This window comes from Neoarius graeffei, chromosome 6 (assembly GCF_027579695.1).
Source record: "Neoarius graeffei isolate fNeoGra1 chromosome 6, fNeoGra1.pri, whole genome shotgun sequence".
NCBI lineage: Eukaryota > Metazoa > Chordata > Actinopteri > Siluriformes > Ariidae > Neoarius > Neoarius graeffei.
In genome coordinates this window covers 70,277,568-70,303,052 of record NC_083574.1, presented here as the reverse complement: position 1 = coordinate 70,303,052, position 25,485 = coordinate 70,277,568, and the positions used below count along the sequence as shown (strand labels likewise).

General features: G+C 40.9%; 1 protein-coding gene across 1 annotated transcript in view; it reads right to left on the bottom strand.

Moving 5' to 3' along the window:
* The window catches only part of chd2 (chromodomain helicase DNA binding protein 2), a 221,237-nt gene that overhangs the window by 163,676 nt on the left and 32,076 nt on the right, over positions 1 to 25,485 (bottom strand). Inside the window, exon 2 of the mRNA XM_060924378.1 lies at positions 3,265 to 3,496. Coding sequence (XP_060780361.1) covers positions 3,265 to 3,496 — 232 coding nt within the window. The remainder of the gene's footprint in view (positions 1 to 3,264; positions 3,497 to 25,485) is intronic.

The window sequence follows — 25,485 nt, the reverse complement described above, 5'->3', positions numbered from 1 at the left end:
AAAGGTTTGCAGGAAGAAAGTTGCTCAACAGTGCAGATCATCTGATCAGATGATGTTAGGACGAGATCCCCTGGAGTCAAACCATAGTGGGATTGAACCCACTGCTGATCAAGTAAGGATGAAGGATTATTTTTGACTTCCGTTTTCCATAAAGTGGCCAAAGGCTAATGAAACTGCTGTGTACAACCAGTTCGATCTAGATGCAAATACGATGCTTGGAAAGTTGAAAGGAAACACAGAGCAAAAGCTTGAAAGATTAGCAGAAGTGATTTATGAGGAGGGGGAAAGAAGATTTGGACTTGAGAAGAATAATAAAAGAATAAGAACAACGGGAAAGGACCATGCAGGAGACAGGAGAAGATCAAAGTAGTAAGAAGGGAAGAGAAACATCTGAAAACAAGGTGGAACCAAGCGGAGGAGCATGAAAGAAAAGGACTGAAGGTACTCTTTGAAGAGATAAAGAAGCAACACAGACAACTGGTGTGAGAGGAACGGAGAGCAGAAAGGAGGAGAGGAAGAAATGTCATGCTGCATTTGTTTGAAACCCATACAAGTTTGCCAAAAGTCTCTTTGAGGAAAGCAAAAGCAGGAAGTTAAATTGCTCAAAAGAAGATCTAGAGAAGCACTTGAAAGAAACATATACTAACGCAAAAAGAAATGAATGGTTGCCAAGGATGACTGGGTTGAAGAAGCCATCAGCACCTGGAGTGGAATTCAACATGGGTGACATCAGAATGAAGGAAGTGGACGAGTTTGTAAAGAAAGCTTGAGCAAAAAGTGCTCCTGGAAATGATGGGGTGTGCTACAAAGTTTATAAATACTGCCATAGATTAAGGAGGAGGTTATTCCTATTGATTAGAGAAACGTGATGAAGGAAAGCAGTCGCAGAGAGATGGTGTATTGCTGAAGGAATATTTCTCCTGAAAGAAGACTCCTCTCAAGTACTGGGACAGTTCAGACTGATGCCTTTGCTGAATATCAGTGGAAAGATTTTGTTTGGAATAGTGGCAAAAAGAAATCAGCAAATTTGCGACAGATAACAGGTTAATTAAATCAATCAACTCAGAAGGCTGGGATACCTAGGTGTGTGGAGCATGCATTCGCAATTTGGGAGGCAATTCAGGAAGCCAAGAGTGGGAAAGGAGACCTATCAGTGGTATGGCTGGACCTCAAGACAGTGAGGAGAGATATGGGACATTGTGGGGAGACATGGAGCAAAAATAAAATACTTATACCTAAAGGTATAATTTTTATTTATCATCAAAACTTGTAGCATATGGACTGTATGAACACAATATGCTGGTACAACTCATCTCATTATCTCCAGCCGCTTCATCCTGTTCCACAGGGTTGCAGGCAAGCTGGAGCCTATCCCAGCTGACCACGGGCGAAAGGCGGGGTACACCCTGGACAAGTCGCCAGGTCATCACAGGGCCGACACAGACAACCATTCACACTCACATTCACACCTATGGTCAATTTAGAGTCACCAGTTAACCTAACCTGCATGTCTTTGGACTGTGGGGGAAACCGGAGCACCCGGAGGAAACCCACGCGGACACGGGGAGAACATGCAAACTCCACACAGAAAGGCCCTCGCCGGCCACAGGGCTCGAACCTGGACCTTCTTGCTGTGAGGCGACAGCGCTAACCACTACACCACCGTGCCGCCCGCTGGTACAACTATTTAAAAAAAAAAGTCAGTTTGTCCAAATGTGACTAGACAAAACAGTTCCATTCTCAAGCAGGAATGAAATAAGTTGAATCCTTATGCAGGTATACTCCCACTTTTTTAACAAAAAATTTTATATTTTTAAACCACATTTAAAAATGGGGGGGGGGGGGATCCTTCAATGTCCCCCCCAGAAGTTTAATAAACAATACTATATATGGCAACTCTAAGCTACATACTTTAATTCCTAACAAATCCTGAATTCACCAGCATGCACTACAGAATGGAGGTGGATTGTGAAATAGAAAATACAAGTTTTGGTTGACAAAAATATTTAACTGCACATACCTTGCTGCAGCGTCTATCTTCATGGTTCCAAAGGAAGTAGGTTACTCTAAAGGGCAACATCTAACTTCTGATGTAATCTAAAACCTGGTTGGTTGAAATTACTTTATGGGAATACAAACTGTCCCAAGTCTCCCACGTCCCCTGATTATACTTGTGGGCCCATATATTATATAGCAAAGCACTGCTTGCTTGTCCGTCATCGCTCTAAAATTAATTCTGGATCTGGAAAAAAAAAATCGGAAAGATATGGCCCATTTTTCATGCATAATTTGTTATATGCTAATAGCAGTCACTGCAAGACTTAATTAACCAGTATTAATTACCTTGCATTTTGGATCTTTTTGTAAGGTTATATTTCTTAAAGAAGTCAATAATGTTCACTTGCCACTTCAACATATTGGCTGTCCTGAGTGGAAAGTGTGTGGTTGCCTTCATTTTCCATTGAATTTTATGGTTGTTGTTTTTTTAATTAAAAAAACAAAAAAAAAAAAAACGCCCACACTAAGTAGCCAGCGATGGAGCATTTATTGTCAGCAGAATCACAGGCTGCTAGCAGTCACTGACGGGATGAAAGAGGGTCTCAATATTACAACCCTGTTTCCAAAAATAGTTGGGATGCTGTGTTTAAAAAAATTATTTTTTTTAAACTGGGGGGGGGCATGATCTGCAAATCAAGCAAACCCCGTCTTTTACTGAAAATTGTACAAAGACAACATATGTTGAAACTGATAACTATTATTGTTTGGAAAATGCATGCTCATTTTGAATGCGATGCCAGCAACCCATTTCAAAAAAGTTGGGATGGGGGAACAAAAATAAATAAAATAAAAATAATATATATAAATAAAAAGTCCCTAAAAGTTGTGTAATGCTTTAAAAAAACAAACAAACAAACAAAAAAAAAACCCACAATCCCCACTCTGATGTAACAGCTCACAGCCAATTACTTTAACTGGCAACAGGCCAGTAACATGATTGGGTATAAAAGAGCATCCCAGAGAGGCTGAGTCTCTCAGAAGTAAAGATGGGGGGGCAGGATTTCACCTCTCTGTGAAAGACTGCATGGAGCAAATATTGCAACAACTTAAGAATAACATTCAACATAAAATTGCAAAGAACTCCGGGGTCACAACAAGCAATATTTATCTTGAGAGCGTGCGAGCGAGAGAGAGAGAGAGAGAGAGAGAGAGAGAGAGAGAGAGAGGGAGGGAAGTTCAGTCAGAAAGCGTGACATCTCTCCTTACCTTTTTCACATCGGCCAAGTCTCTCTTTTTGACCCGTTTCTCTTTAATCTCTGCAATGGTCTGGCGTAACTTCGACGCAGGCGACTCACTCCCAGATTCAGAGCAGCTCTCAGAATCGGACGTGCTGTTGGATTCGGAATGTTGGGAGTGTGCATGCTCACTTCCTTGCTCACTCTCAGACTGGCTGCCCGACTCCGAGCCTGAACGATTCGACTCTTCTGATGCAGAGTTGCTACATCAAAAAAGGCCATAGCCAGGAATGAGCATGACGGAAAAGTACTCACATTGTCAGTGTACAAAACACATGCTGTATCTACATGCTGTACAAATGTCACATACTGATTGTGACATTATGTAAATGTGTTATGCATCAAATATCATACATCCTCAGATTCAGTGCAGCTAATGTGTCATTCGCTTAGTATATGAGCGATATTAACTCATAACACCAGAATACAAGAATATTTCACAAAATGTTATACAAAAGTTAATACAATAATGAAACATTTTGTATTTTTCTGCTTTGGATCCATGGGACCAAATCCATGGGTGATTATAGTGTGATGTTTCTGAGCTGCCTGATCCAATCTGGTTAACAGTTTATTCTGTGGTATATGTGCTGTTTAGGATACTGCAGAATGATCACAGTTACGTTTACATCTACCCTCAATGGATTGATGCTTTTACACAATACAACTTACAACTGAAACAGAAAAGAGCAGTTGAGGGTTAGGGACCTTGCTCAAGGGCTCGAAAGAGACAGCTTGAACTAGGGCTGAACGATTTTAAGAAAAAATTGAATTGCGATTTTTCTGGCAGATATTGCGATTTCGATTTCAACCACGATTTTTTTTTTCTTTAAATCGAGTTTCAGTACAAATTAATTAATACAATGAATTCCATAAAGCTAATGCAAGAATGAAAACTGAGGTCAACAGATTTCAAATGTAGGCCTGTTTATTAACATTGAGTGCCTGAGGAACAAGTTATAATAACTTAAAATAAAAATAAAAAGAGAGACATCTTTCTTAAGTAAACTTTTGCTTCTTTTACTTTTCCCATCTACAACATATCAGACATAAAAAAAGGTTGATCAATGGCTCAGCAGCATCAAAATATTGCACTTTTGTAAAAGAATGTACATAAGCATTATAAATTATAACTAGAGCCAACAATTCCCTGTGGGAAATTGTGAGAGTGATGCAGTGCGCGTAGCAGTCACAGTTGCAGGAGCTGAGCTGTACCGTGTGAATGTGTGACTTGCCATGAAGCTACAAGCCTGTGTCTCTGAGAGGGAGCAGCCCCTCCCTCCTGTGTGTGTGTGTGTGTGTGTGTGTGTGTGTGTGTGTGTGTGTGTGTGAGCGAGCAGCCCCTCCCTCCTGTGTGTGTGTGTGTGTGTGTGTGTGTGTGTGTGTGTGTGTGTGAGAGAGAGAGTGAGAGAGCGAGCAGCCCCTCCCCCACCCGCGCGCTGCGAGCAGAGACACAGAGAAGCTGTGATACAGAGTGGTAGCTGACAGAGTGTTTTTAAACCATGCTGGGGCAATACGCAGAGCATACAAAAAAAAAAAAGGTCAGTTTAGGAGCACTGAGAAAAACCGCGGCTTTGACGATCCCAAAATCGTGTTGTCCGAGATCGCGATTTTCGGTCAAAAACGATAGATCGTTCAGCCCTAGCTTGAACTCATGACTTTCTGATCAATAGATTGAACTCATTACCTTCTGATCAATTCCTTAACCACTGAGCAACCAATTCCCTCTTCAAATATACCGATCAGACATAAAATTAAAACCACCTGCCTAATAACGTGTAGGTCCCCCTTGTGCCACCAAAACAGCTCTGACTCATTGAGGCATGGACTCCACAAGACCTCTGAAAGGTGTGTGGTGTTATCTGGCACCAAGACATTAATGGCATATCCTTTATTTATCAATCAATATTTAAAATCAGCAGTGAAACAGGAAGTGAGGTCATATCTCAGCAATATTTTGATGTATCAAAATCAAAACTTGTTTCTTAGACAGGAGTTTTTATTTTCAAAATCGTTCATTCATTACAGCCTATTGAATTTGGCTATGATGCTGACAAAACAGGAAGTGAGCTCATATCTCGGCCAGTCTTTGGTCAACTGACATGAAACTTCTTGTGGGACATAAAGCCATGTCCTTGACAAGATGACGAAGTTTCCATGGCAACTACGAGTGCATCTCAAACAATTTAAATATTATGAAAAAGTTTAATATTTTCATTCAAACTTCTATTCTGTTCAGAAGTTGGATATTTCTGTATTGTAAATCCTTTTGTGATTAAGCTTAGGAAATATTATAATAATCTGAAATACTGGATTTCTGATTTTCATGAGCTATAAGTCATACCCATCAAAATTAAAACAAAGAAAGGCTTGAAATATTTCACTTTACAGATAATGAATATAGAATATATGAAAGTTTACCTTTTTGAATTAAATTACAAAAAAAAAATTTAACTTTTTCACGATATTCTAATTGTTTGAGATGCACCAGTATATCCAGGCTTGCAGGGCAGTGGAAGGATTTTGTTGGCCCATGTGAATGCATGAAACTGACCAAATGTCATATTTAGATGTTTCCATGACAGATCCAAGCCACCAACTTCCCATCAGACATACAAGCAAAGTATTTCACTGGACCACACTGGCATACATCAGAAATCATCAGCTCAGCAAACTAAGTTTTGTCTATAGATATCCTCATGACTTGCAGAGTTTTCTCAGCAGTTGGAATAAAACAGTGGCGACTATGGGTGCAACAGACTGCTTTTGCATTGAGATATTTGGAGTAGGGATGTAAACGGTTAATTGACTATCGGTTAATTGTCGAAAAGAATTTAATCGATTAAATTAAATTAACTGTAGGTTAACTGAATCTAGGGCCATTTTCCACAGGAGTTTTTTTCAGTGAAATGTCATGGTGTCGCCAGTTGAGGGTGTCATTGCTTAATCTAGGCCACACCGAACGTACTTGAACGTAACGTAGGATTCTCGCGGGCGGCGAGAGACCCGGCACACAAACATGAGGCGGTCAAAACGGAGTGGAGTATGGGAGTATTTCAAACTAATTAATGATGACAAAGACGCTCAATGTAAACTCAGGTACTACATTTAAGTTCAGCAGCTCTACGAGGTTGGTGAAACACTTCCACCACAGCACTCCAGCAACGAAAGCGCTAGAAGCAAAACAAAAACAAATGCAGCTACCAGCTCATCGGCTCATTCAGTCCTGCAAAACCAGGTGAAACTCTGTATGTGAAATGTTTGGCAGACTTGCAGAACAGCGATGGGCCGTGTGTGCTGTACTATCAGACCGCTCAGTGACCAAGCTTACAGATGCGAGAACGCTGGAGTTGAGAGATGACTTCTGGCAGCTGATGGAAGACATGGCGCCGGCACTGGAGGCTCTCAAATGTGCAACTACTGTAATGTCTGCAGATACTGAGGTATCCATATCCAACACGTACCCAATCACATTCAGTCTGATCAACCCGCACCTCAAGACGGCAAATGGAGACGGCAGCAGAGTGGCGGAATTCAAATCTAAAGTGTGCACTTCGTTGGTTGAACGGATGAAGGTAAGCTATGGCCATTAATTAATTAAATTCTCAATCAACATCACATTTGAGCTCTATATTAACAGATTGTGGGGTGCATAACTTAATACTCATCACTGACACATTGTCACAGTATAAACTGCATTTTTATGCAGTTGTTACAGTACCCTTGTCATGTCAAACCTTATTAAATAAAATTCTGATGCTAGTTTTCTCATTTATTTCATTTTTAACAGGTTGAGTCTGAAGACCCCACATCAACAACGCCAATGATAGCAACGATGCTGGACCCACGGCATAAGCACCTGGGATTTCTGGTGTCAGCAAGCAGGATCTCAACTCATTCCAAGCTGCTTGAACTGGCTATGGCAGAACATGTGAGCTGCACATCAAGAGATGATGAAGCCACCACTGGAGATGATGTGCAAGTCCAGGGAGCTGCACTTCAGAGGCACACTTCTGCTATGACTCTTCTACTGGGTGAAAACTATACCACCAGCTGCAACAATGACATAGAAAAAGAAGCGGACATGTTTCTCAAGGATCCCTCACCACTCCTTGATTCCAGTCCCACAGAATGGTGGAAAGTCAATGAAGGGCGATTCCCGAGGCTGGCAAATGTGGCACAACGATATCTGTGCATACCGGGCACGTCTGTCTCATCTGAATGTGTATTCTCAGCAGCTGGCTTCACTGTAAACAGGCTGCGCACACGACTTACTCCAGACCATGTTAATATGCTTATTTTCCTGAACAAAAATACAGGGGTCTAGGTCAGGAGTCTATTGAAAACACATTGAGACAGGAATGTTTTTGTTTTAGGAAAGGTAGCCTATATCTTCATTTAATTGTTTAATAGAGGCCCTCTAATTTTACTGTCACCTTCCTCAGGGATGATTTAAGTTGTGTTTAGTACTACATGTTACTGTAAGTTTCCAGGGCTAGTAATCTTACTGTTACCTTTCTCAGAACAAGGGGGATTATAAGTGCTGCTGCTAAAGTTTTTCATACAAGTACTTTACCAGATAATTATATGTAGGCTTAATATTGTGTAGGCTAAGCCCATATTGTATAGATTTAAAATTTATTTTATGTTGCTTAATGTTTCACATGCAACAGGTGAGCCAGTGCACAATTATTTTTTTTATGTACTTCAATTTTCTGTGCAGAATTTATTTTGGTTAAATGCCATTATCTGTACCGTATCCCAACTGGTACAATAAAACATTAATTGGGGAATATAAAGTGCATTTTTTATTCAGTGTATAAGCAATATTTTGCTTTACATTAAAGACACCGTGAGAAATGTATGTTCTCAGGAAAAAAGCCGCTTATCAGTTAATCGATCGATAAGGTCAATCAACTAACGATTAATGAATTAATCGATAATTTGCATCCCTAATCTGGAGATCGTTTGATCATACCCAAGTACATCCTCTCTTGAAACAAAGAACTTCACCTTTTGCATGTTCCCACAGCCCCAATCATATAGCTGTCTTGGAATAAGTATGTGACCAATGGTAACCGCTTGAAAATTAGCTACTTCTCGTTTTATGGTTCCCAATACCATCAAAAGCATTCTTGCCATGGCTGATGGCAAAGGAGTGCAACCCAGCCGTGAGCCCGAAGTCTTCCTGGTGATGTACAAAATTACTGAAGTTCTTATAATTTTTGTACTGTGATGCAGCACCACCTGAAAAGCAGTACACTTTGGAAAGATTTAGACATATTTCTTGCAGGTACAGAAGAGCTTCCCATTCAAACTGCTCAGTGATGAAACCGACTGCACTCTTTTATAGGTCACTGGCCACTTCATTAGGTACAGCTTTTCAACTGTTCATTAAAGCAAATATCTAAATCGGGCCATCCCGTGGCAGAAACTCAATCCATTTTGGCCAATTTTAAAAAATATATATGAAATGATAAACATTACTATTTTATATATTGGCAGGCACTGAAGATTAACACTTTCTCAGAAAAAAAAAAGTTTCAAGGAAATTCAAATAACCCTTCTTGGGAAAATACACAGTCAAAATACCTTAAAAGTGGGGTTTTAGCACTGAAGCTAGATTTGGCAAAATCTTTGGGATTCAAATTTTTATGCAGAACAACAAAACTTCTAGAGGTGATGGAACTACGGTGGTGCTTGAAAGTTTGTGAACCCCTTTAGAATTTTCTATATTTCTGCATAAATATGACCTAAAACAACATCAGATTTTCACACAAATCATAAAAGTAGATAAAGAGAACCCAGTTAAACAAATGAGACAAAAATATTATACTTGTTCATTTATTTATTGAGGAAAATTATCTAATATTACACACCTGTGAGTGGCAAAAGTATGTGAACATCTAAGGTTAGCAGTTAATTTGAAGATGAAATTAGAGTCAGGTTTTTTCAATCAATGGGATGACAATCAGGTGTGAGTGGGCACCCGGTTTTGTTTAAAGAACAGGGATCTATCAATGTCTGATCTTCACAATGCATGTTTGTGGAAGTGCATCATGGCACGAACAAAGGAGATTTCTGAGGAACTCAGAAATAGTGTTGATGATGCTCATCAGGGTGGAAAAGGTTACAAAACCATCTCTAAAGAGTTTGGACTCCACCAATCCACAGTCAGACAGATTGTGTACAAACAGAGGAAATTCAAGACCATTGTTACCCTCCACAGGAGTGGTCGACCAACAAAGATCACTCCAAGAGCAAGGTGTGTAATAGTCGGCGAGGTCACAAAGGACCCCAGGGTAACTACTAAGCAACTGAAGGCCTCTCTCACATTGGCTAATGTTCATGAGTCCACCATCAGGAGAACACTGAACAACAATGGTGTGCATGGCAGGGTTGCAAGGAGAAAGCCACTGCTCTCCACAAAGAACATTGCTGCTCATCTGCAGTTTGCCAAAGATCACATGGACAAGCCAGAAGGCTATTGGAAAAATGTTTTGTGGATGGATGAGACCAAAATAGAACTTTTTGGTTTAAATGAGAAGCAATATGTTTGGAGAAAGGAAAACACTGCATTCCAGCATAAGAACCTTATCCCATCTGTGAAATATGGTGGTGGTAGTATCACAGTTTGGGCCCATTTTGCTGCATCTGGGCCAGGAATGGCTTGCCATCATTGATGGAACAATGAATTCTGAATTATACCAGTGAATTCTAAAGGAAAATATCAGAACATCTGTCCATGAACTGAATCTCAAGAGAAGGTGGGTCATGCAGCAAGACAACGACCCTAAGCACACAAGTCGTTCTACAAAAGAATGGTTAAAGAAGAATAAAGTTGATGTTTTGGAATGGCCAAGTCAAAGTCTTGACCTTAATCCAATCAGCATGTTGTGGAAGGACCTGAAGCGAGCAGTTCATGTGAGGAAACCCACCAACATTCCAGGAGTTGAAGCTGTTCTGTACGGAGGAATGGGCTAAAATTCCTCCAAGCCAGTGTGCAGGTCTGATCAACAGTTACTGGAAATGTTTAGCTGCAGTTATTGCTGCACAAGGGGGTCACACCAAATATTGAAAGCAAAGGTTCACATACTTTTGCCACTCACATATGTAATATTGGATCATTTTCCTCAATAAATAAATGACCAAGTATAATATTTTTATCTCATTTGTTTAACTGAGTTCTCTATCTACTTTTAGGACTTTTGTGAAAATCTGATGTTTTAGGTCATATTTATGCAGAAATATAGAACATTCTAAAGGGTTCACAAACTTTCAAGCACCACTGTATACAGTGCCCTCCATGATTATTGGCACCCCTTGTAAAGATTAGTGAGAAGTGTTAGGGGAAAAAAAAAAATCCACCTTTTGGTGAAGTAGCGTCATCTCACTGAAAAATGAGAAAAATCCAAACTTTAATTGAAATAAATTTATTCAGAGAAAAACAAACCCCTCAAAGGGAAATTTTCAACAAAAACACACGTACCACTATTACTGGCACCCATGCATTTAATACTTTGTACAACCTCCCTTTGCCAGTAAAACAGCACACAGCCTTCTCCTATAACATTTTATAATGTTGGAGAATATGGTGCCGAGACCATTCCTCTTTACAGAATCTCTCCAGACTATCCAGTATCCTCGGCCCTCTCTTGTGCACACTCCTTTTCAGCTTACCCCACAGGTTTTCAATGGAGTTCAGGTCAGGTCTGGCCATGGCAGAAGCTTGATTCTGTGGTCAGCTAACCATTTTTGTATTAATTTGAACATATGTTTCAGATCATTGTTCTGCTGGAAGATCCAGCGATGACCAAGTTTTAGTTTCCTGGCAGAGACAGCTAAATTTTTATTTAAAATATCCTCGTATTTCATGAAGTCCATGATGCCATGTACCCCTAACAAGGTTTCCAGGGCCTTTGGAGGAAAAACAGCCACAAACATCAGAACTTCAAACCATATTTTAGAGCTGGGAGAGGGTTCATTATAGCCATCTTTCTTTGCACGCCAAACCCACCTTTCATGTTTATTGCCAAAAAGCTCCATTTTTTTTTTTTAACATCAGACCATAGAACATAGATCCAGTCAAAGTTGTAGGAGTGCTTTGCAAACTTCAGGCACTTATGGTTAACTGACAGAAAAGTTTTTTTTTCTGGCATACCTTCCAAATAATCTGTCGGCATGGAGGTGGCGTCCGATGGTGGTTTTGGAGACTTGGTAACATCAAGATTTTTTACCCCCTTGTAATTCACCAACAGCGATCCTTGGGGAGGTTTTGGCCTCTCTTACCATCCTCCTCACTGTATGTGGGGGCAAAATACGCTTGGGTCTTCTTCCAGGCAAGTCTGTAACACTTCCAGTTGGTGTCTATTTTATTATTATTATTGCCCTAAGAGTAGAAATAGGCATTTCAGAGGAGTAGCTATTTTTATAACCATTCCCTGACATACGAAGGTCAGCACACGTGTCCCTCATTTGGTTTGTGTGTTCTCTTCTCTTTTCCATGTTGATTGATGACTAAGGGAATTTGGCTTCCGTGTCACCTCATATTTGTACCCTAGTTAATCAGGATGTCATGAATTACAGCTTGAAAGTTTCTACACTCCAATCAACTCAAAAACATACAATTTAAATTGGAAACATTTTTCAGTTACATTGTGTTCACTATTAGTTCCAGGTGTAGCAATAATAGTGACGTGTTTTTGTTGAAAATAATTATTTCTTGAGGGTTTTTTTCTCTGAATAAGTTTATTTCAATTCAAGTGTCCTGATCTCTTCACATGCCTTGCATGAATTACCAGGCAGATAAACTCCATCTCCAATTACTACGCAGACAAGGTGTTCCAGGTTAACCTTTCTTTAATGTAGCAACCAGCAGTAGGGTAAAACTGACAAAGAGAAAAATATATACACTGACAGAATGACCAAAACAATCATATTCCATGTTAACATAAATACAATATGCGTTAATCACAGATGGTACAAAGTATTGCTGAATACCAGCTACTGTTACAGTAAGCTGTGGCAGCAGGGGCATGGCCAAGCAGCAGTCTGTGAATGGAGAACACGGTTAGGGAAGGTAAGTGGCCAAGTCATTCCACCTGCTGTCAATGTGAGTGTTTTTTAGGGAGGGAGCATAAAAGGAGAAAGCGAGCAGAGAAAAGGGTCTCTCTCCCCAAACACAACGCATGTGTGAGTGAGTGAAAGTGTGAGTGAAAGCAAGCTGAAAAGCTCAATAAAAGTGTTTGTGTAAACATCAACTCTCGCCTGCCGTGCTCCACCCACATCAGGAACCATTACATAAGCATTGTATTACTAACCCAAAGTTGTGAATTTTTTCCTCAGTACAACCTAACCAAAACATGACAAACACAAACTCCATCCAAATTTCTATCTGCTTGTAAACTGCCAAAATATATCAAACACTGCAGAAATATATGCAAATATCAATAAATGATAAACTTAAATGTTATTCGTACATACCAACGATGCTTACAAAGACCTGAACAGCTGGATGATAACAGATGAAAACATGACCACTATCACCATCCTCAAACATGGAAAACTGCCATGAGGCCTGCTGATGTCACAGGGCACATGACCTTAACACTATACAAACCCACCAACAGGAGGTGCTAATTTATAAAACAATACAACTGACAAGGCAGCACACTCCCTGTCTGGTATCCCTAGGTACCACATTTACTTTACAACTAATCCCTGAAAGACAAAGTCACTCTAGTCCTTAGAGGCCAACAGTAGTACCACTTCAGCTATAGGCCTGAGAAACAGCTTTGTTCCATACCCTCTGTTGATCTTCACCTCGACCTTATGGACTCTTCCGTCCTTGCTGGGGAATACTTGTGTGATGACCCCTAATGGCCAGTCATTTCTCTTGGACCAATGGTCCCTCATGAGTACCACGGATACTGGTGTGATGTTTGGCCTACTGGACATCCATTTCCTTCGTGACTGTAGAATGGACAAGTATTGCTTGCACCATCTGTCCCAGAAGGTATTGGCAAGGCTTTGTACCTGCCACCACTGTCACTTGTACATGTCCTTGCTGTCGAAATCCCCTGGAGGAATTGGCCGAGGGCCGCTTTTCTGTGTTAGCGGTATGGCAGGAGAGAGGATGAATGGATCCTCTGCATCTGTAGACACAGACAGTAGAGAGCTATTGTTCACAACAGCCATCACTTCAGCCATGAAGATGGTGAGCACCTCATGGGTAAGTCTAGGCCCTAGCTGGAGGAGCACAGAATCCAAGATCTTGCGGGTGGTGCCGATCATTCTTTCCCATGCCCCTCCCATACGGGAAGCATGGGGAGGATTAAATATCCAGGTGATGACCGGTACTGCCTTTTCTGACTGGTACCGCCTCACTGCATCTGCGTCGACATTGGAGGAGATCCCTAGATCTTTTGATGCACCGATTAATTTTATTTCCTGGTCAGAACAATATTGCTTTACTAGCCCACAGATCGCGAGGAACCTTCTTAGGGCATTTATAAAACTCAAGTTGTCCATAGACTCCACGACCTCGAGATGGATGGCTCTGATGCTTAGACAGGTAAAGAAGACTGCCCATCTTTTGCTTTCTGTATGGCCACCCCTTGTATGGCACACTGTATTTGGACCCTGGTCCATCTCATCAACCCCAACATGCGTGAAAGGCAGGTCCATGCTGAGTCTATCAGGGGGAGAAGTCAGCCATTTTCTAGATTTTGCACGTCCCCCGAAGCTTACGGCGGATAATGCACTTGACGATGAAGCTGCTTATGCACCTTTTGGTACCCACAATCCAGTAGCCCACTAAGCGGACAGCGCTTTCCATAAAACGGCATCCTTGGTGCTAAGACTCCACATGATAATGCTGCACAAGGAAGGATGTAACATGATGCTGTCCGGGCATAATGAGAAGCCTCGTCTCTTACTGTCCCAACTGTGCTTCCTGTATGCACCCCCGACTCTCAATAGACCATCCCCATCAATGAATGGGACTAGCCCCCCCTCAGAGGACTGTTCCTGGGGATATCTCTCTGGGCATACTATTTTTTCAGCACGTGTTTCCTCCTGCACTGACTGAATAACATTTTTGCTTTGATTTGATTTAGTTCCTCCACTGTGTATGGTCTCTCACAATGATGCCATCCCTTACAGCTCCTTGTGTCTTCTGACGTCTTCTTGAAAGTGCACACAATATGTCGGAGACAACATGGGGCAAAATTAAGAGCCTTCCAGGTAGAAAAGTGCTCAAAGCGCTGAGAACTAAGTCGGCTGTCCTTGGTAGAGGAGGTGAACGCTGACACTTGGGCACGAATTTCTTTGTATTGTTCTGGGTCCACTAGTTGAAAGGCATCTGTCTTGACAGACATTTTCTCTGGACGATATAGGAACTCAGGCCCAATAAACCAGGTAGTGTCTTTCAGACAGGCTACGGGGATGGACCTCGTATCATGGTCCGTAGGGTTGTGATCAGTGGACATGTAATGCCATTGCTGTGGCTGTGTGACCCTCCTGATCCACTGGATCCGATTGTGGATGTAAACATGGAATTTCCACTTTTCATTATGAATGTAACTTAAAATGACCTTGCTATCTGTATAGAATGAGACAGCATCACATTCAATGTCAATCTCAGAGGTAATGAAGTCTGCCATGTTCACAGCCACACAATTCCGAGGTATGGTTTGTTCCGGACTTGGAGGTAATCTTGCCTTGCCCAAAATGAAGCCGACATGGCAGTTCCCTTCTGCATCCACAATCTTCAGATAGGCAACTGCTGCTATCGCTTTATCTGAAGCATCTGCAAAGATGCATAGTTTTTTATGTTGGGCTTCTGCAGGGGTTATATAACAAAGTTATATATGGCCTTGGGATTCTCAAGCTCTTTTATAGATTCTCTCCACCTTTCCCATAGTTCTTCCTTGTCTGGAGGTAATGGGGCATCCCAATCACTCGTGTCCATTGAGGAGTTCTTGCAGCAAGGCTGTGCCTTGTATAGTGATAGGTGCTGTGAAACCCAAAGAATCATACAAGCTGTTGACTGTTGATAATACTCCCCAGCAAGTGAAAGGCGTCTGACACCTGGAACAGGAAAGCGTGTGTCTTCAAGTCCCAAGAGAGCCCAAGGTGCCACTGTATGGATAGGGAGTCATTACCAAGATCTAGATCTTTTAGGTCATTGGCGTGATCCTTAGGGGGGAACGCCTCCATAACCTCTCTGCTGTTACAGGCCATTTTATGTAGCCAGAGACTGGAGCAAACCAGCATGTTTTGCATTCATTAAGCAAGTTGATAGCAGCCTCAGTTGTGGGTAGGGACTTAAGCCCATCATCAACATAAAAGTCTCTCTCAATGAACTGCCTTGCATCCTTGCCAAACTCTCTTTCCCCTTCCGCAGCAGCTAACCTGAGACAGTGAATGGCGACTGCAGGCAATAGACTATTTCCAAAAGACATGCACTTTCATGCAGTATTCCGTGAGGTCATTCTCCAGGTTGGTGTCTCCATACCAAAGAAATTTCAGAAAATTTCTATCTTCTGGCCCGACAACAAAACAGTGGAAAGTCTGTTGTATGTCCCCTGTGATGGCAATGGCATCCTTCTGAAAACAAATAAGTATCCCGAGAAGACTGTTGTTGAGGTCCGGGCCAGTCAGGAGGACCCAATTCAGTGAGACTCCTTTGTGTTGTGCACTTGAATCAAAGACCACTCAAATTTGGCCAGGTTCCCTGGTATGGTAAACCCTGAAGGAAGGGAAGGGAGGTACCAACACTCTTCATCCTTTTCAGGGGGAGGAGCCACCTCAGCATGGTCGTTTCCATAAAAAGTGCTTCAAGAGGCTCGTCATGAGGCACATAAAGACCCTGCTGCCTCCCTCACTGGACCCCTTGCAGTTCATGTATCGCCGTAACCGGTCCACAGATGACGCCATAGCCACCACCCTTCATCTGGCCCTTAGCCACCTGGACAACAAGGACACATACATACGAATGCTGTTCATAGACTTCAAGTTCAGCATTCAACACAAATCATCCCTCAGCAGCTAATTGGAAAGCTGAGCCTGCTGGGCCTGAACACCTCTCTCTGCAACTGGGTCCTGGATTTCCTGACTGAGAGACCTCAGTCAGTCCGGATTGGGACCAGAACTTCCAGCACCACCATACTGAGTACAGGGGTCCCCCAGGACTGTGTGCCCAGTCCACTGCTGTTCACTCTGCTGACTCATGACTGTGCAGCACTTCACAGCTCGAACCACATCAAGTTTGCTGGTGACAGGACTGTGGTGTGTCTCATCAGTAAGAACGACAAGTAAACATGCAGACAGGAGGTACAACGGCTATCAGACTGGTGTAGAGTCAACAACCTGTCTCTGACCATGGACAAAACAAAAGAAATGGTTGTTGACTTCAGAAGAACACAGAGTGAGCACTCTCCACTATACATCGACGGCTCACTTGTGGAGACCGTCAAGAGCACCAAATTCCTCAGTGTTCATCTGGCGGAGAACCTCAACTAGTCCTTCAACACCAGCTTCATAGTCAAGAAAGCCCAGCAGCACCTCTACTTTCTACAGAGGCTAAGGAAAGCCCATCTCCCATCCTCACAATATTCTATAGAGGAACTATTGAGAGCATTCTGAGCAACTGCATCACAGTCTGGTTTGGGAACTGCACCGTCTCAGACCACGAGACTCTCGAGCATATAGTGAGGACAGCTGAGATGATCATCGGAGTCTCTCTTCCCTCTATCACAGACATTTACACCACACGCTGCATCTGGAAAGCCACCAGTATCATGGCTGACCCCACACACCCCTCACACAATCTCTTCACCCTCCTGCCATCTGGAAAAAGGTACCGAAGCATTCAGGCCTTCACAGCCAGACTCTGCAACAGTTTCTTCCGACATGCTATCAGACTCCACAACTCTGAGGGACTGGACTGATGATCATGCCTGCACTCACACTGCAGTATCTGCACAGTGGACAATACTGCACTATTGCTTACAGTGGTTACAATGTCTCACACACACATGGTTTACATTTATTTATTCCATTTTCATACACTACTTCAGTTCCTCATGCCATCAGACTCCTCAACTCTGATTCTTACGGACTCCTGAACACCACTCACACTACAATCTTTGCACAGTGGACAATAATGCACTACTGCTGTACAATGTTTAAAATGTCGCTCATGCACAAAGTTCACATTTATTTATTTCCTTTCATATACTACCTCAATATGCACACAACTCTGCACCTTATGTTGCTTGTGTATGTACTTTATGTTTGTGTTGTTTATTGTCCATTTATTGTCTGTCTATTGTGTCATTTACTGTCTGCAGTGTTGCACTCTTGCACTTTGTTGTTACATGTAGACTTGTAGTCCTGTGATGTTTAATGTAGCACCATGGTCCTGGAGAAATGCAGTTTTGTTTTAACGGTGTACTGTACCAACTGTATATGGGTGAAATGGAAAAAAAAAAGGACCTTGACCTATTTAGAGATATTGTTAGTTTTTTCAGTGCAACTACCTTAGCTTGATGTTGCACAGCATTGCACATATCTGTACTTTATTCCAGATACAATTCATACTTTTCATGCCATATATCTATTTTTCTTATTCTACTTCTATGTAAGTAAATTCATTAAATTCAATTTGATAATCACCATAGCCATAAAAAGAACTGCACTGTACATTGTAGTGTGTATGGTTGTGTGACCAATAAAATTTCAGTGTGAAGTATATTCATATTAAAGTATAGATAGAGAGATGTGCAAATGAACAGTCTCATTTAGTAATTTATTGAAAAACAATCAAATAACTTGTTCAAGAACAATTATTTACAAGTATAAGACCATGTTTGCATAGCTAAACACATGCATCATTTTACATGATTCAGGTACAAAGAGGCATTAATTTATTTTTTTTTTTTGAATTTCTGAATCTTTAACTTGTGTATTCGATCACTTACCTAGACAATTCAAACAGATAATACCAGTAGAAATCAAACTTGTAAAAATGATCAATTCTTCCCTTAGCACTGGCTATGTACATAAATCCTTTAAACTAGCTATTATCAGACCCCTGATTAAAAACCTGACCTTGACCCTTGTCAGCTGTCCAATTATAGGCCAATATCAAACCTCCCCTTTATTTCCAAGACCCTGCAAAAAGCTGTAGCACAGCTGTTATGCACATACATACACAGGAATACCATTCATGAACTGTATCCGTTAGGATTTAGACCTCATCATAGCACAGAGATAGCACTGGTTAAAGTAGTAAATGATCTACCGGCATCTGATCAGGGTTGTGTCTCCTTGCTTGTGTTGCTTGGCCTTAGTGCAGCTCTTGACACCACCGATCATACTATTCTCCCTGACAGACTAGAATGTCACTGGAGTTAAGGGAATGGCACTCTCCTGGCTCAGGTCTTATTTAACTGATCATTATCAGTTTGTAGATGTAAATGGTAACTTCTCTATCCATACTAAGGTAAAGTCTGACCTTCCACAAGGGTCTGTCTTCGGCCACCTGCTTTTTTTCATGTTTTATATTTTTTATATATATATATATATATATATATATAAAATATATATAATGTTACCTCTGAGTAATTTTATTCATAAGCATAGTATTAGCTTCCACTGTTATGCTGATATGCTGATGACACACAGTTGCATGTTTCAGCAAAGCCAAGTCAGAGACACCAGCTTAATAAGACTGAGGAATGTGTAAAGGACATTAGACACTGGATGCTTATTAACTTCTCTCTACTTAATTCTGACAAGACAGAAGTACTTGTACTAGGACCACATGCAGCTAGAAGTAGGTTTTCTGATTACATAGTAACTCTAGATGGCCTTTCTGTTTCATTATGAGCAGCAGTAAAAGACCTTGGGGTGATCATTGACTCCAGTCTTTCATTTGAAACTCATGTGGATGTTAATATATAGATTTAGGCACTGCCTAAAAGCAGAGCTCCCATCTGTTTCTGAGTTGTAGAATTTTCTTATATCATAGCCAGTCTCTTTTGTTTTATTTCTTTACTGGCTAGCACTGACCACTAGCCGGTGTGTATGACTGGTAATTACTAACACTGGCCACTAGGCAGTGTGTATGACTGGTAATTACTAACACTGACCACTAGGCGGTGCGTATGAGTGGTGGTACACGTACAAACCACAAAAAAATCGACTCGATGGATTTACCATTTTTTCTTAGGTATGGTGCTCCGCTATTAGGATAACCTTCTTTCATCTCAGAAATATTACTAAGATAAGAAATATAATGTTTCTACATGCTGCAGAAAAACTTGCCTTTTTTACCACTAGATTGGATTACTGTAATGCCTTAATGTCTGAATGTTCCAGTAGTTACATAAGCAAGCTCCAGTTAGTCCAGAATGCAGCAGCAAGAGTCATTTCTAGAACCACAACATATGACCAAAATCACCCAGTCTTATTCACACTACAGTGGCTCCCAATTCAATTTCGCATGGATTATAAAATACTGCTATTGTCCTCTAAAGCACTGAATGGTCTAGGTGTTACAGTAGCTGATCAAACATCTGTTCTTTTACGAACTGGCACGCCTACTTGGATCAAAAATGTGCAAGCTATTTGTTGGTACCTCAAATAGTCAAGGTTACAGCAGGGGGCAGAGCTTTCTCTTACAAAGCCCCACAGTTATGGAACAGTCTCCCAAGTAGTGTTTGGGGCTCAGACACAGCCTCAATGTTTAAATCTAGGCTAAAAACATAGTCCATTACCTGTAGCCGCTTATCCTGTCCTACAGGGTTGGTTTAGTCAAAAGCCTTTTGCTAATAGCTTGGTAAAGGAGCAGATCTGGAGGGTTCTCACACTAATGAAAATGGATCACACCCACATCCTCTGAAGAGATGAGAGATTTATTTCCAAAGCAACTTTCCAGTGAATGCGATTTAACGTTCATTCAGTCTGTCAATTAATCAAAACGGCCTTGACATTGGACGCGTTATTTTTTGCAATGTATGCCCATAATCTAAATATCCACTTGAATGATATTTCAGTCTGCTGCCTACTGCATCAGTGCATGCTGGTGTAGATTCTAACTGCCATGGAACAGAGAAATAAAAAAAATCTCACTGGATTAAAAAGAACAGTACATAAATCATATACAGTGGTAAAGCATGCTTAAAATATTTACAGATGCACTACAACCCTGCTATAACAAACTCTTTTACAATGAACTTTCACAAATAAATGTTTATATGTTCCCCACCTTTAGTGACGATGGGTTGGAGTCCCCCACCCCCAAAAAAAAAAAACTCACACACCCCCACCCCACAACATACATGCAGCGCTATTAGGATTCATTACTTTGCACCTGTTCCAGATTAGAGCACAATCACAGCATGCACATTATAAGGACTCCCTAAACATACAGACTTGAAGTATATGCACTGTACCTAGTGTCTCATGTTACCAAGCCTTATAGTCATGTATTACCTTTCTGGTTTTAACTTTTTGTGCATTTGGAATCTGCCTTTCATCTTTGCCTCCGCCATTCTGTTTTTGCCTCTCTTGATCATTGCCCATTTCACAACCCTGCCTTTGTCAAGTTTTTTTTTATTTTTTTAAACTGTTAATAAACAGGCATGAGAACAAACAATCTTCCTGCAATTGCATCCGTCATTCACCTGCTTACATGACACACCAAACCATGCATTCCTCTTCCCACTGAGAAACAATAAGTAATCAAGTCCACAGTCAAGTTAACACCATAAAACAAGCTAGGCTAGTTAAGCCTTTATGTGTTGATCAACGATTTTCAAGAACGGTGATCAAAGGATAGATAAAAAGGACAAAATGACTGTCGATACTGATAAAATTAACACCTAATTAAAGTACACAGCTGGCATTTTCATACCCCCATCCAGCCCTGTGGCATGATATAAATGGCATTGGTGATTTGCAACACATGAATGAACTGAATGGTGAAGATTTAGAAAAAGTAGAGCAAGTCAGTGGATGGACATTGACAACGATACACCGGTAATTTCCATCATTTCTATAACAGACAAAGAAATCATCACCTCCATTCATGATCCTTTCAGTCAACAAACTGCAATAGTGACTTGGAAGGAGAAATTCATGATAAGGAGAATATGCTAAAAACTTCACATACAATGTGAGTGTGACAAATGGGTCCATTTCAGTATTATGAACTTTTCGGTATAACGAACTATTTGGATGTCCCCCAAGGAGTTTCTTATAATGGGATGAAGTGTATTTGTGTTGTGTTTAGGAAAGCAGTGCAACAAAGCACAGGAATGAAAGCTCCATGCCACCAAAGGCTTTTACATTTATGGAAATATTACTTTGAATCAAATGCACTGCAAAAGACTGTAAACTGAATTTGAGGAGAAAATTCCTTAAAAACTAGTGAAATTATCTTGCTGCATGGACAGATAATTTAATTGACAAGACATCTTGGAATAAGTTGGTTACAATCTAGAACTAGTTTTAATAATCTGAGCTAGTGTCTTGTATTCTTCTAAACTGCAAAAATATCTTAAGTTAAAATATCTTGAATATAGCTAAAACGATCTAGCATTTCCTATTAGAAGAATACAAGGCACCAACACTGAGATTATTAAAACTAGTTCTAGATTGTAGCCAACTTATTCCAGGATGTCTTGTCAAGTAAAATTATCTGCCCATGCAGCAAGATAATTTCGCGAGTATTAAGGAATTTTCTCCTCACATTCAGTTTTTTTAGTGTGTGAGAGCCTGAATAAACCAAAAATAACAATTTTCTAGCAGTTATTTCTGGAATGCAGAGTTTGGTGACCCTGTGTGCATCAAATCAAAGTCATGATTGATAGTAGGTTGGTAACAACCAAGATGATATGTACATACTATGATCCACAAAAGCTTTATGAAAATGTATAATGAAGTACCCATCTGCCATATCTGCCTTCTTTGATATACAACTAAATGTGACTCGCAATTTGTCTGTTTATGTTTTTATATGGATTTTAACAGTAATCTTTAAAAAAATAATAATGATGTCCATCATTCTATTTATTGTCTACTTCCAGTTGCACTCAGAAGTTTACATACAGGGACATGAATCTCATCATGGACATGAATGTCAATGATTCCTTTGAAGCATCTTTTTTTTGTGGTGTACAACATACATACTTAATGGAAAAACACACAAGGGTTTGGTCCACAAGTTTTAATTTAGTTTGGGTTTTCTGAAATCAACACAGGGCCAAAATTATACAATGTCAAAATTTTACAAACAGCTCACCTAATATTTGGTTAAATGTCCCTGAGCAAGTTTCAAATTCACCAGATGCTTTTGGTAGCCACCAACAAGCTTCTGGAAGAATTCTGATTGGATATTTGACTACTCTTCTTGGCAGAATTGGTAGAGTTCAATTAAATTTGTTTCCTGGCATAGTCCTGACTTAAGTACAGGGCACTGTGGAGGGAGCCACTGAGCCGAGCCGGTGTCATGGCTGGTCTGCTATTTTCATTGCTCTTAGGATTTTTACTTATATCATCTTTTAACAGCCCCATAAAGGCACAATCTAGCGATTATACAACTTGCATATGTTTAAACTTTATTTTTACAAAAGCAAATGGACTTCAGGGATTTCGGAGACCTTATGCAGAGTATTTTACTAAACTCATTTATGGCAGGCATGGAACTGTACTCAGGATAATGGCAAATGCTGGATTTCATCAGACAGGACAAGCTCTAAGCAAGGTTACCAAGCATGGAAACAAGTCTGGCTATCCTGGGACATGAGCCTCCTCTGAATATTACTGTTTATCAAGATCTCAAAAAATCCTGGACCCATTTCATTTCTGCAAATAGAACAAATGGCAAATTTGCATACTACAGAAAACCAGCGATGCACATCAGTGATTTCCTACTCTCGGAATCAACTGTTGGATTTACATACTGTAACCTGTGGTCTTCCAGTCTCGATATTGCAGGTTCTTAAGACCAATAACATCTTCCAGAAGAAATGCTCAAGGGCTAGGAGGCTGGTATTTTTCAGGAAGTATAACTGACAGACATTTCGTTACTCCTGTACCACTGACGGAGGCATCCATTGTTGGAGAGAACAAGGCCTACTGTGTGCCTTCAAAGGAAGGTGTTAGGCCTTTCTGGAACTATCGGAGTGCAAGCATTAACTGGTACAATCTTACTCGTGTGAAAACATCTAAAAATTCAAACTGCATCTTCCCCGAATTTGTTTCCGGTTTCTAAATGCCCCTTTCTTCACATCTGCAGCCTTAACAAGAATGGGGTTAGGGCCCCCATGGCTCTTGTGGTGGACTTTCGAACATGGGATATAGATGTTGGTGTGATTCTGGAGACACATCTGAATAGACCAATACTAGATTCCACTATTTGCATTGAAGGATACATCTTTAGGAGGGATGGGGATTGGGCAGGAAATGACAATCAGGAAAAAAGGAGGGATTGCAGTGTATGTGAGGGATAATCTCAAGATACTTGATATATTGGGACAGGTCTTTTGAGATGCCAAGTGTGCAATTATCACTACCTTCAGGACATCAAATGCTTGTTATTGGACTATACGAGCCTCCACAGTTCAATTATGACAAAAGTGATCTCATCAATACCGTAAAGGAACAGTGTGATATGTTTCTCGACTCGCATCCGGACAGGGCTGTAATGTGTGGCGGAGATTTGAATACACTAAACCTGGATCTACTGTCTACCATCTCTGGTCTTCTTGCTCTTGTAGATTTCCCTACACATGGAAACTCAATCCTGGATAACTGCTTAACAAACAAAGCTGAACTCTATAATCATCCAGTCACTTTCCAAGCCCCGATGAAGACTGATCATGGGGGTGTGGTCCTCCCTCCTGGGAATAAGTTAAAGCCCATTCGAACTAAATACAGTTTTGGAGATTGCAGAGAGCATTGGAAAATTGAGTTTGCATCACTGCTTCAGAATACTGACTGGACTCATGCAATCTATGCTTCTGACATTGACTCAGCCACTAGTTTGTTATAGGACACCTTATGCTCAGTGATGGAGAAGTTCCTCCCTATCAGGACTATAATGTCAACATGTGACCCTCCCTGGATCATGCCACTCGTGAAATATCTTTTGAAGAAAAAGAAGAGAGCTGTTGATTCTGGTAAAGAAGGCAAAGCGAACCGTCACTGAAAGTGTTGATCATTGTAGAGAACTGGAGAAATTGGGGTGTTGGTGGAGCCCGAGGTACTCTGCAAAGATGGCGCACAGTAGACATCATTCTTAGGAAGCACAAATCACAGCTGTGCTTGGACAAGGAGTTTCTCACTGGGTTGAACAATTTCTTTGGAGATCTGTGGAAAGACAGTGAATCAGTACCTCTGGCTATAGATTGTGAGAGACATCCTTCATCCAAGCTAAGCAAGTATGACGTGCTGTTGGCGCTCTCTAGGATCAAGAAAACCACGTCAGGCCCGGATGACGTCCCTTACTGGGTGTGCCAAGACAACTGTACTACTCTGGCCTCAATGATCACTACTGTCTGGAATTTGTCATTGTCGTCACACGCTTAGCCCATAGCATGGAAGGAATCTAACATCAACCCGCTTCCAAATATTGCTACAGCTACTGAGTATCCCGATTTTCATGGCATAAATGTCACTCCCATTTTCGCTGGCTGTTTTGAAAAAACTGTGTATTACCACTTCAGTAAAAGGGTGTTCAAGGGAAACTTTACTTTGACTCTGTATGCTTGTAGAGATGGCTGTAACTGCACAGACGCTCCTGGTTGGTATGCAGTACAACTACTTAAAGGCTCGAGATGACAAGGAATACACGTGTTAGACTTTGCAATGGACTTTTCTAAGGCCTGAGACAATGTTAAACATTCTTTATGAGGTGAAAAACTTAAGACACTCAATATGGATCCTCACATAATTAACTGGTACTTGAATTTTCTTAAAGATGGAAAACAAAAGCTCATTTTTTAGGGGTAATGCTAATCAGTGGCAGCATGTTAATAAGGGAACAACTCAAGGAAGTGTAAGTGGCCCACATCCTTTTAATTTGGTTACTAACGATCCTGATATTGTTGAAAATGAACCGAGTCATATAGTTAAATATGCAGACGATACTACAGTCCAAGTTAAGGTATGCAAGAGCAAG